Consider the following 13447-nt stretch of genomic DNA (forward strand, 5'->3'; position numbering starts at 1 on the left):
TGTCGGTTCTCGATCATGCTGGAATAGGATTCACCCTCCTTTTGCGTCTGTCACTAACGCCCAACAATCGCGAGTTTAAAGTTCGTCACAGTCATTCAATCATTGAGTCCTACTCAGAATACCACAGACAAGGTTTAGACCTTCCGGATTCTCTTGAATGCCGCCATCATTCTAGCTTACGCCACGAAGATTCTGGTTAGGAGATCTAAGAGATACTCATTCTAGCTTATTTCATGTAGAACAGAAGTGTTTGTCAGGCACGCGTTCGTCCAGTTTTTGATCCTTTTCTGGCGCTGGACGCCAGAATTGGGCCGAGGACTGGCGTTGAACGCCAGTTTTCGTCGTCTATTCTTGTCCAACAGCATCAGCAGTCCTTTTTCAACCTCTGAATCTGATTTTTGCTCAAGTCCCTCAATTTCAGCCAGAAAATACCTGAAATCATAGAAAAACACACAAACTCATAGTAAAGTCCAGAAATGTAAATTTAACATAAAATCTATTGAAAACATCCCTAAAAGTAACTAGATCCTACTAAAAACATACTAAAAACAATGTCAAAAAGCGTATATATTATCCGCTCATCAGTGATGAATGTCACAGATCATCACCTTCATCACGGTTAAGCGCGAATGAACATCTTAGATAGGAACAAGCGTGTTTGAATGGAAAACAGAAATACTTGCATTAATTCATCGAGACACAGCAGAGCTCCTCACCCCCAACAATGGGGTTTAGAGACTCATGCCGTCAGAGAATACAAAGTTTAGATCTAAAATGTCATGAGATCCAAAGTAAGTCTCTAAAAGTTGTTTAAATACTAAACTAGTAGCCTAGGTTTACAAAAATTGGATAACTATGATGGATGATGCAGAGATCCACTTCTGGGGCCCACTTGGTGTGTGCTGGGGATGAGACTTAAGCAATTCACGTGCAGAGGTCATTTGTGGAGTTGAACGCCAGTTTTTATGCCAGTTTGGGCGTTCAACTCCAGTTTTTTATCCTTTTCTGGCGCTGGACGCCAGAATTGGGCAGGGGACTGGCGTTGAACGCCAGTTTACGTCGTCTATTCTTGTGCAAAGTATGGACTATTATATATTGCTGGAAAGCCCTGGATGTCTACTTTCCAACGCAATTGGAAGCATGCCATTTTGAGTTCTGTAGCTCCAGAAAATCCACTTTGATTGCAGGGAGGTCAGAATCCAACAGCATCAGCAGTCCTTTTTCAGCCTGAATCAGATTTTTGCTCAGCTCCTTCAATTTCAGCCAGAAAAATACCTGAAATTACAGAAAAACACACAACTCATAGTAAAGTCCAGAAATATGAATTTTTTCCTAAAAACTAATAGAAATAGACTAACAACTAACTAAAACATACTCAAAACTATATGAAATTATCCCCAAAAAGCGTATAAAATATCCGCTCATCAGGTTGGTGGACTTTTTTGGGTTAGTTGGCGTGGTGGATGGTTTTGGGTTAGTGGTCTTGGGGGATTTAGTTGGGTTTGTGGGCTTGGTGGACGTTTTTGGGTTAGTGGATTTGGTGGATTTAGTTGGGTTTGTTGTAGGCTTGGTGATCATGGAAGTTAGAGGACTTGGTAGTGCTGTTGGGCTTATTAGAAACATTGGTAGGCTGGGATGGTTGTGGTTTAAGTATGAAAAAAATGTTGGCAGTAGTAGGAGTGGGTGTTGGAGTTGCACTTAGCCCAAGATTGGAGTTAGACTCTTGTTCATTTGGCTTAGAATTTGGAAGGGAAGCATCAACTAAAGTGGGTTTAAAATTAGGAATTGGAGCCTCACTTGGTCCCTACCCAACATCTTCTTCATCGTCCAAGTAGACAACATTAGTACCACCTTCTAATACCTCAGGAAGTAAGACCCCATGCTCATAATACACTTCAACCAACCCTTTGTTTTTCTGAGCATGGTAACACATTTTCATGAGTTCATGATCGATGTCTAGATTCCTCAAACCAACTTCTAGGTTCCTTCCAGAGCACAAACCACCAGCACTTCTGTATCTCACCATAACCAATGATGCCAGGACGTCGCTTGGGCCACCAATCTTGGCGAGGTTAACAACCCCACTATGGTGATATAGTTTAGATTCACCAATCTTGGCGAAGTTAGCAACCCCACTATGGTGAAAATAGCCATAAATCCACCTTGGTTGGCTAAGCCAATGATGCACCTCTTACTCTCAAAGAGCTTAGAGAAAAATAAGCACACAGCTTATTTAAATATATACTCAATCAATTCAACTCTGATGAATAAAAGGGGTACATACGCATATTTATACTAGTAAGGGAAGGAAAACTTTCATGACTCGGGCGATGTGGGACTAACTCATAACATAATATAATAATATATGTTAAACTAGACTACTTTAGTTAACGACATAAACATAAAGATACATGCTCCTGCATCATCCTCCCTGGGTTGGAAAGGGGTCCTGCATCATCCTTCCTGGGTTGAAAAATACTGATCTTGTATTGGCGAAAGATTTCATTGGTGAGTGCATTTGAAAGATGTGAAAAAGCATAGCTCAACTTGATTCTTTTGACCATCTACATATTGTAACGGAGTTAATACAATCTTCTTGCCATCTTTGATAAAGGAGTATGTATTTTTAACACCATCATGAATAGCTCGACGATCATATTGCCAAGGACGTCCTAACAGTAAATGACACGCGTCCATCGGGATGACGTCACACCATACTTTATCCTTGTATTTGCTTCCCATAGAAAATTGGACACAACATCACTTTGTTACTTTAACTTCATTCTCCTTTTTTAACCAATGCAACTTGTAAGGATGAGGATGTAACTCGGTTGGAAGTTTCAGTTCATCTACCATATAATTTGAAACAATATTTTTGCAACTTCCATTGTCTATGATGACCTTGCAAACCTTTTCTTCAACAGTGCATCTTGTGTGAAAGATGTTGTGGCGTCGCCAACTCTCGTCTTCTATTACCCTTGCAGTATTTAAGTTTCGACAAACTACTAAAGTTTCTCCACAATCGGGTGGAACTTCTTCAATAGCATAGTCAACCTCACCTTCCTCCTCTTATTCCTGAATTGGTTCTTCATTAACCTCTTCCTCGACAAGAGTGATAATCCTTCGGTTTGGACAATCAGCAGCAATATGCCCAAAACTTTGACATTTGAAGCAGTTCCTACCTGATGATCTACGCTCCTTGTTGCCTTTAAAAAATTTTGTCTTCACTTCTTGTTGAACATCAAGGATGAATTTTTTGTTCTTCAGCGACTGAGTGTTATTCCTTTGTGTTTTTTGTTTTTCAATCTTTAAAGACATCCTAATGACATCATCCAAGGTCCAATATGGTTGCAACTGAAAAACATAAAAAATTTCTGTGTTCAGTCCTCCAAGATAACGAGCAATTGTTTGTTCTTCAGGCTCTTGAATGTCACACTTCATAAACAGCTCTTCGAAGTCCATTGTATATTCTTCCACAGATAACGACTTTTGCCTCAAATTATGAAATTTGATGAAGGTGTCTTGCCTATAATGTTCAGGAAGGAACTTGCGCTTGAGCTCACAACGCATTTTTATCCCGTGTCTTGATCTTTCTTCTTCCTTCTCTTTCTCGCTAACGCTTGAGATTCTCCCACCAAACTGACGCATGCTTCTTCAACTTGATTGCTACGAGCTTCACGCGCTTGCAAACTGACACATGCTTCTTCAACTTGATTGCTACAAGCTTCACGCGTTTGTCATCTGGAATGTCTTTTAACTCAAATACTCTTTCCACTGTGCAAAGCCAGTCGATGAAATCATCTGGTTAGAGTCTCCCTTCAAACTCAGGAACATCAATTTTGATTCCTAAGTCTTTAACTTTGTGAGTCATGTTGTGTCGTACTCTTCGTGTGGACAAATCTTCAGACGAAGAAGAATAATGAATGGATTTGCATTATCTTCTTCACTAGAAGAACTGTCATCACTCTTCCTGCCATGATTATTTTGAGCAGCTTCATGTTTTGCAAGTTGCTCTTGCAACTCCTTAACTTGATGGCGTAACTCCTCCATTTCAATCTCTTGAGTAGTTCTACGCTTCGGAGCCATCTTTTACTACTATGCAATGAGACTGATGCTTGGATGTTGATGTTGTGATGATGATGAGGATGCACAATGATAATGGAAATGAACGAAGATAATCACCAATTCGTACTGATTCGTACTGATGACGACTCGTACCAACAGCGAGCGAACCGCACTAAAAACCGTACCCACGAACCAAATAAAATTTTACTAAAGCAAGGTGAAGGCCACGAGGACCGACCTTGCTCTGATACCAAACTGACGCCGGGACGTCACTTGGGCCACCAATCTTGGCAAGGTTAACAATTCCACTATGGTGACATAGTTTAGATTCACCAATCTTGGCGAGGTTAGCAACCCACTATGGTGAAAATAGCCATAAACCCACCTTGGTTGGCTAAGCCAAGGATGCACCTCTTACTCTCAAAGAGTTTAGAGGAAAATAAGCACACAGCTTATTTAAATATATACTCAATCAATTTAACTATGATGAATAAAAGGGCTACATACGCATATTTTTACTAGTAAGGGAAGGAAAACTTTCATGACTCGGGCGATGTGGGACTAACTCATAACATAATATAATAATATATGCTAAACTAGACTACTTTAATTAACGACATAAACATAAAGATACATGCTCCTGCATCAACCAAGTTCTTTGTAGTAGCTCTTCGCATAAAATACGTCCTGAGTGTCCACATCAAGATCACCTAAACAAGCCCTGTTATCTGGAGAATAAACCAATCTGTCTTCTTTATTTTTTTGGAAATTACTCCCGTGATGTATCATAATATCAATCAATTCAGTCATCTACATAATTAAAAAAGAGATAATATAATCTTAGCTTAAAATTATGTATCATTGAAATTAAAAGTCACAGACAAATATTATACATTATACACTATTTTTTGCACTTTAGAGATGAAAACCAAAATCTAAAAATCAGTTGAACAATAATGAACAATAATTTTCTTCTAAGAATTTAACTGCAATCCTTTTCTTCAAAATGCATGTTGATAAATGTCCCATTCAACTTGAATTTTAGTGTAAGAGATGAAAACCAAAATCCAAAAACTAGTTTAAAATTGTATAGCCCTAACCCATCAACATCATCCCCTGTTCCATTCATAAAAAAACAAAGCACCCCAACAACCCAACCCAACATATAAGCAATCAAAGACACCCTAGAAAAAATAGTTGCAACAAAGCATAAAGGTTCTCTATTGACAAGAACACTAGCACCATAGAGTACGATCATACATGCATTCCAAAAATAAATTAAAAAAATTAAAACCACTAAACCCCAGCATTAACGATTACCTTGGCTAAAAACGAGAGGGGAGCAACCTCCTTCCTTTGAAATACTGTGATTTTCGCTCTAACCTAGCCGTGGGTTAGTTCAACTTGGGCGATGAATAATTTCAGAAACTCTTCACTGGCGCCATTGATTAGAGATGAAGAAGAATGATGGAGGTAGAGAAGAAGATAAATATTTTGTATAGGGTCAAAACCGTTTCTTTTCCTTCATATACAAGCCACGACGTTTTTTACTTATTTGTGTGCTAAAGGAGTAAACGACGTCGTTTAAAGAGGGTCCAGCGTGGTAGAGAGGGTGCCACTATGGCACTCTATTTGCTGAGTCATCATCGGAAAGGGTTGATGGACCACATTAGTGTCCGGATCTAAATCTAGAGGACCAATATAGGTAATTTTAAATTTCGAGCACCAAAATGAGTAATCACGTGAATCTAAGGGACCAAAATGGAGATTTAGTCCAATAATAACAATTCAAACAAGCAACAATGAATGTGAAAACATTAAATTTCATTAAAGAAAAATTAGAATTCACACAAGTTTTCATAAATTAAAATTAACAAATAAAGAAATTAACAAATAAAATCAGGCAAATTAAGATTTTAGAACATGAAAATATAAATGAAGCTACACTAAAACAAGAATTAAAACCTAAATCTAAGAAGAAACTAAACTAAAATCCTAAATTCTGACTTCTCTCTCTAGAATTGACCTAAAGCATGATTCTACACTACTACTATCACTCCTTGGTTGGTCCCCTTTGGGTCTTGCCTCTATATGCATCAGAAATGAGTTGGATTGGGCCAAAATTGAGCCTGAAATCGCAAGCCATGTATTTACTTAAGTAAATCACGTGCTACCACTCGTGCGTACACACAAGTCATGTGTACGCACAAATTCTAGGTGATGTGTATGCACAAGACATGTATACGCACAACCATGAAATTCTACAATCTTTATTTTTTTCATGAATTCTCCACTTTTGCATGCTTTTTCTTCATTTCTTCAAGCCATCCTTGTCTTCTAAACCTTCAATCACTCAAACAAATATAGTAAGGTATCGAATGGAATAAAAGTGAATTAGATTTGATAATTTTCAAGCATAAAAAGCATATTTTTCACAATTAAACACAATTAGGAGAACTTTACAAAACTATGTATTTTCTATGAATAAATGCAAGATAAATTAATAAACTCCACGTTTTTTATCCAAAAAATCGTCATAAAATAGAAATTTATCAGCTATGCAGCCTGAAGACAAATGATTATGCTTTTTTGATGACTTAGTTCAATTTGTATTTTGGTTATGAGATTTCAAGTTCAAGGATCTGAACTTGAAATACTCTGAATTTAGGAATTGATGACAGATTATTGTGAATGAAACTCTTATTTTTGGATCATGTTTCGGTTCATGTATGATCGATTTCTGGCTTTAGTTTAAGTTGGTTACTATCTTGTTAAGTTGCTATTATGACAACTATGTTGTTATTACTAGATGTAATGTCTAACTTTTATCTTATGTTTTAAATTTGCTACTTGACATTAGAGCAGTATATTTTCTATTAAAAATATTGGTGGTATTTTTTTTTCTAATTCATTTGCTGCTATGTTTTTAGTTGGCTATATGACATAGCAATATGATTATGGATTTGGATTAAAAAAGGTCATGAAGGAAACAATTTTGGAAAAAAAAATTTAGGTGAGATATTATATAAATTCTTTCATTTCACATGCATTTAATTCACAAAAGATGCATACAAATTTGCATACAAGATGCATTATTACTGAACTCTTGAAATGAATCTAACATATCAATTACAAAATTGTTATTGCAACCGACAAATTCAACACTAACAATGACAAGAACATGATAACAAATACTACATTTAAACATCTACCCTTGTCTCAACTTTTTTCATTATATTTTTCTAAATTTCTAACAAGTCAATTTTATTTTGCAACTCCATTGGTTTATATTCAAATCCAACATTGTCGGCAGCACCTGTGGATGAAATATTAGTAACAACCTCACTACCACCCATGACAACATTATCCATAGCACCATTATTCTTTAGATTGATGTAAACAATTTGGTCAACCCATACAAAAAACATGCAATAAGAAAACTTTTTCTATTCATAACCTCAAACACATTATTTTACACAATGCTTATAAATCTTAAATTACTAGAAACCCTACAATTGCTTACTTTATAAAGTGGGCATCTAAAAAACAGTCTATCCCAATTTTTATGAGTTTTTGAAATGGAGATTATTACATACAAATCGCATAGGTATTTTGGGTGTTTTCCATTGGAATTTTAACTTTGTCTAAGCTATTGAGGCCACCGTGTCTGATGCTGCTACAACTATAGCTACCATTGTGTCTCTCTCCAAGGTAATTTGAAAAAGACGAATTTCCTTTGCTTGGTGTCATTATTGCTCAACCTGTGTCCAATAGAATCAAGTTGTTCATAAACTAGGATTTCAAAAGCTTTGACAAAGAAGATGCTACCTCTCATACAAATGCTTCCTAGGAAACGCACCGTTTGGTCCACAACCGTCGTAACCATTGTCGTTTTGATGACACGGACAGGGACTAATTTGTCTTCCACAACACGTGTATATCATACCGAACACGTTGGACACTGAGCGTGTTACTTTAGCTTTTTTTGATAGCGACAAACAAAAAAACTGGTCTAAGGACTGTTTTAGCCGGTAGAAAAGAACTATGAAAATTGATATGTGTATTAATTTTTTTTTGGAAATTAAAATGTCGACTTTTAAAATTTTCGGAGACTGATTTGAATAATTACTCTAAAACATTCTTCTCGCTATATGCGAGATTTTTTTTAATACATAAAAAAACTCAAAATATTTTTTCTTAGTGCGAGAAGCCCCAAATCTCATATCTACATATAATACTGTCCAATCCTATTTTAGCGCATAACTCTAAAAAAAGTTTCATTTAAAATTTTTTTTGGCCTTTCTTTTAAGGTAAAAACATTGCTGCTAATTAAGTGCTAACAACTTAACACTAATATATTTTTTTGGGAAAAAAACCCCCTCCTTGTATATAAAATGTTAGACAATTACTTTATCATTATTGAACTTGGGTGTATTAAGTCTCCATTTTAATATCAAGCTTTCATTGTTATACTAATTAGTAGAGTTGAATATTAGTAAATATTCGCTTTTTGAAGTACAACCAACACAATTCCATTACTATATCCCCTGCATAACATTTGTTTAGAATTACAATCTATATATATGAATTTAATTTTAATATACTAACAATATAAATTATTTTATAGAATTGTGTAATTATATTTATCTTTTTATATAATTATTCATGCAATGAATATAAAATATAATTATTTTTATTGATATAATATCGCATTATTAAATCGATGTATATAAACTACTTTACCCTGATAATGCATCAAAATTAAATTTATATATATAGACCCACAGACGCGCAACACGAACACTAACTACACTTTTTTATTTTATATATTGGGGAGAAGATGGAGTATGACACGGTTATGGACATCCATGGTGCTTCACGCAGATGTGACGGCTGCGATGAAAAAATCGGACGGTCCGATTTGACGCCAGTAATCGGACGGTCCGATCAGGGGCTGGGAAGGTACACAAATCAGACCGTCCGATTTGTGCCCCCATCCACGTGTCGCGCATGCAGGTTGATGAGCCCCCACTAGAATGTATACACTCCCAATTTGAATCAATGCCCCCATGCCCTTTCACTTTCGAACCAGCAATACGAATCTTCCTCTCCTTCAACCCCATCACCAGCTTCATTCATTCTTTCTCCTCCATTGATGAAACTTTGAAAAAAAAAAATTAGACCACTCATTTTTAGCAATGCCTAGAAGAAGAAGAATAAAATATATCAATCGTTCGGAGCTCTACATTGTTAATTATCTTGATCATCCTAACTATGTAAGTTTTTATTTCAAAAAAATTTATTTTCTTTTGTACGATAGTAAAATAAATATTATGAATTAAAAATTATTGAATTAATTATTTTTGTTATAAGTTTAATATAAATATTTAATAAAGGACTAATGATTGATTTATTATTATATGTATGTTGTTAGAATAGAATAGAATAGTTATTTGAGTATTAGTATATAATAATAGTTATTTATATAAAGTATTGTTATTATTTTTATTTTTATTGATTGTGGATATGTTTTATTGGTTATTTGATAATGAAAATTTTATTCTGTTAAATTTTATTTGTTAATTAATTAATATTATGTTTGTGTTTAGGATTCTAGAATGTTGCAATGTGACCACTACATGCCGCTGGATCGGTACAATCCAATAGTGGAGGGGTATTTACGGGACACCGGCTTTTATCATGTTTCACAGATTGAAATTGTCCAATGTCAGTTGGCATTGATTAATGCTCTGATCGAGAGATGGCGCCCTGAGACCCACACATTTCCTTTTCCGGTTGGTGAGTGTGCCGTGACGTTGGAGGACGTGGCGTTAATTCTTGGTCTTCGACGAATGGTCTGCCAGTTACAGGACCGACACTCAATAGTTATAAGGCATTAGAGGGTGAATGCTTAGATCAGTTTGGTGTTGCACCTAGGAAGGTAGACTGTAGGGGAAGTTTCATCAAGTTGACGTGGTTTCGAGGATTGAAAGATCGTTTAGTGTTGGTTGATGATATTCAGATTCAGAGGTACGTGAAGTGCCACATAATGCTATTGTTTGGGACCATCGTGTTTGGAGATAAGTCTGGGGCAGGGGTGCACTGGAAGTTTCTGCCGTTACTCCGTAACTTTGCCAGGATCATACAGTTCAGTTGGGGATCGGCATGCCTGGCACACCTGTATAGAGCGTTGTGTAGGACAACTCGTGTCGACTGTAAAGAGATTGATGGTCCGCTGACACTTTTGCTTACCTGGGCTTGGATCTGTCTACCATTTATTGCGCCGATTCTTGGCAATCCTCAAATCTTTCCGATTGCAAATAGGTAAATTTAATTACTAAATGCTTTGAAATAGTGTATTTTAAATTGTATTGATAAATGTAAATTATCGAATTGTCCGATGTCGGTGGCGTAACTGGGAGCGTGAGAATCGGCCGCTGGTTTGCACAACAAGCAAACACATGTCAACACGGAAGCCGGTCAACTTGAAATTCACCACAGTCACACCGTTGTCGACGGAGGTCCACTGCATACTCCACACCACTGGGACACTCACGCACTTCAAATACCTCATTCTGTCGGTCAAAGCAACTAACTTGGATGTTACCTGCTGCCCGCTGATTTTCATGCAGTTTGGAGGTTACAAGCTCAGAGAATAAGTGTCCTGCATTAATTTGAGCCTCAGCCTCGGCTCTTTTTTGGGTGAACAATTTATTAAGCCTATAAAACGTTGCCTTAACAAGTGCAGTGACTGGAAGATTGCGAGCCCCTTTCAGTACCGAGATGTCCGAGTTGATGCATTCCACTAGATTGGTGGTCATATGACCCCATCGATATCCCCCATCAAATGCTAAAGCTTACTGCTCACGTGGAATCCGATCCAACCAGTTGGTATAAGCCTTACCCCGCTTGCGTAAACGCTGATAATGCGTCTCGTACTTGCGAACTGTTCGCGAGTATCCTATCAATAAAAAAAGACCCACTATAAACAACGTTCATCATAATAACTGAGTTCAAGAGTAAATGTAATCGTAACTATCATACCGATGTTGACGATAAGCTTCTGCAGATGCAGAGCCTTGAACTTCCTCAAAAAATTGGACTCTATATGTCTGATGCAGAACATGTGGAATGCTTTGGGAGGAGACCAAGCTCCGTTACTACGAGCAATAGCTGACCTAATGGAATCGTGCCGATCGGAGATAAGGCACACACCATCACGTGTCACAACATGCTGTCGCAAGTTACTAAGAAAAAAGTGCCAAGCCTCAGATGTCTCTCCCTCAACTATCGCAAATGCAATAGGTACGATGTTCTTGTTGCCATCCTGTAAGACTGCAACCAACAAACAACCCTTGTATTTTCCATACAAATGAGTTCCGTCTACCTGCACTATTGGCTTGCAATGTCTGAATGCTCTAATACAAGGGTAATAACTCCAGAAGACTCGGTGTAGTACACGAATATTAGGAACCAAGTCATCTCCCTGATACACAGGCATTGTTTCAGAATGAACGACTGCGGATGGCTCCTTGTGACACATGGCCTCAAACCATATCGGCAAGGCTTCGTAGGAAGCTTTCCAACCTCTGAAAATTGACTCCACTGCCTTCTGTTTTGCCAACCATGCTTTGCGATAACTTATAATGTAGTTAAACTTTGCCTGTACTTCCGCAATCACTGATTTCACTTTTATAGACGGGTCAACTTCTACCAATGGCTTTATTGCTTCTGCAACTGTGTTAGAATCTAGCTTTGAATGATCTTGAAAAATGGTGGCCCTAGTACATGTGTGACTACCATTGTACCTCCTTATCTCCCAACAGAACTTTTTGGACATTTTGCTCACCCTGATCAGCCAATCACATCCTGCGCCATACTGGGTGCATTTAGCATAGAATGTCGTCGGTTCTGACTCATGCACCCGATAATCTACACCTCTACAGATTGTATAATCTTTCATCGCCTTAATTACTGCCTCCCTAGAACTGAATTCCATTCCCATAGTAAATTTACCATCTGGCATAACGGGAAGCTCTGCTGCAATCATATCACAAAATTTATAGTTGTCAGAACTAATAATCTTGTTGGGAATAAGTAGTTTTACTAGCGTACACACAGGTATTTAGATCTGATCTATATATTATTTATTATTGGAATAAATTTTAAGCACAAAATAGATCTTTAAGGATTACTTTCTTTTCTTCCGCTGCGTGTTATGAACACATGGTAATCCTTCAAATCTAATAAACTAATAATCACATAACAATAGAAAACCTAGTTGTCAAAACCGAACCGATCAGATCACTGGGTCACTGGTTCAACCAGTGGATCATTGGTTGAACCGATTGACCCGGTCCTATGTAAATAAAAAATAAAACATAATAAAAAAATTTCACTAACATTTTAAAAATATCTAGCTATTCTAAAATAATATGAAATAGGAACAATAAGTATTTTGTTAACTTTACCGAATTTGACCGATTTTAACCAGTCCACTCCAAATTTTACCGGTTTGCACCGGATTTTGTTGCCTTGTGCGGTCTCATCATCGGAATAGACCGGTCTAGGTTCCGATTTTCATGCACTGTCCTTCATGAACCACAAATCGAACGGTCCAATTTGTGTTCCCTTTTAGCTGTAATAAATTGGACCATCCGATTACTTCCCTTCACCTGAATGCCGTCACACCAATTTTATAAATTTTCCATAGTTTCATAACCCAGCATTACACCAAAGTTGGTGTCATATAAAAAAAATTAGCCACACTAACTAAATGCCATATTTTTTATTTTTCCTTTGAATCAAGCTTTTTATTACTTGATTTTCATATGGGTTAGATATTGATATGGAGAATCATCGTATATGAGACATAAAAAGACGAGCCAAAAACGTGGTGAGATAGATTCAAGATTCAAGTATATATTTAGTTCTAAATTAATTTAATTTCATTCAATAATAAAGTCACATGTTTCATGAAATAGAAAAGTAATCTAAACAAAACAAAATAAGGATTGATTTTGATATTAACTGTATATATAATTATAAAAAAATAAATATAATTAAACCATTATCATTTTTTTATATTATTAATATATTAAAATCAAACTCAAAAATAAATAAAGAAATAATAATCAGATTGTGTTGAACAGAAATTGGTTTTATCCAATCCTTTGGCGTGTTATTAATGTAAGATATGGCTTTTCTTAAAGCTATCAGGTTCTTTTTTTTGTGTTGTGAAGATCCCATTTGAAACTTGTTCCCTAGTTCGTTCTTTTCACCTTTTCTAAAGGCCAAAGCTAAGGGCAAGGTCCTTGATGCACAAGTCAATGATTTTGTCTAAACCTTTTTTAACTTTATTATTATTGTTACCATTCTCTTG

General features: G+C 36.5%; 1 protein-coding gene across 1 annotated transcript; it reads right to left on the reverse strand.

Moving 5' to 3' along the window:
- LOC107626824 lies at window positions 10451-12115 on the reverse strand. The gene is made up of 3 exons (XM_016329720.1): window positions 11110-12115; window positions 10927-11026; window positions 10451-10682 (listed from the first exon to the last, which is right to left on the reverse strand). Exons 1-3 carry the CDS (start codon window positions 12113-12115, stop codon window positions 10451-10453), a joined length of 1338 nt encoding a protein of 445 aa, XP_016185206.1.

The sequence above is a fragment of the Arachis ipaensis genome, chromosome B02, assembly GCF_000816755.2.
Source record: "Arachis ipaensis cultivar K30076 chromosome B02, Araip1.1, whole genome shotgun sequence".
Lineage (NCBI taxonomy): Eukaryota > Viridiplantae > Streptophyta > Magnoliopsida > Fabales > Fabaceae > Arachis > Arachis ipaensis.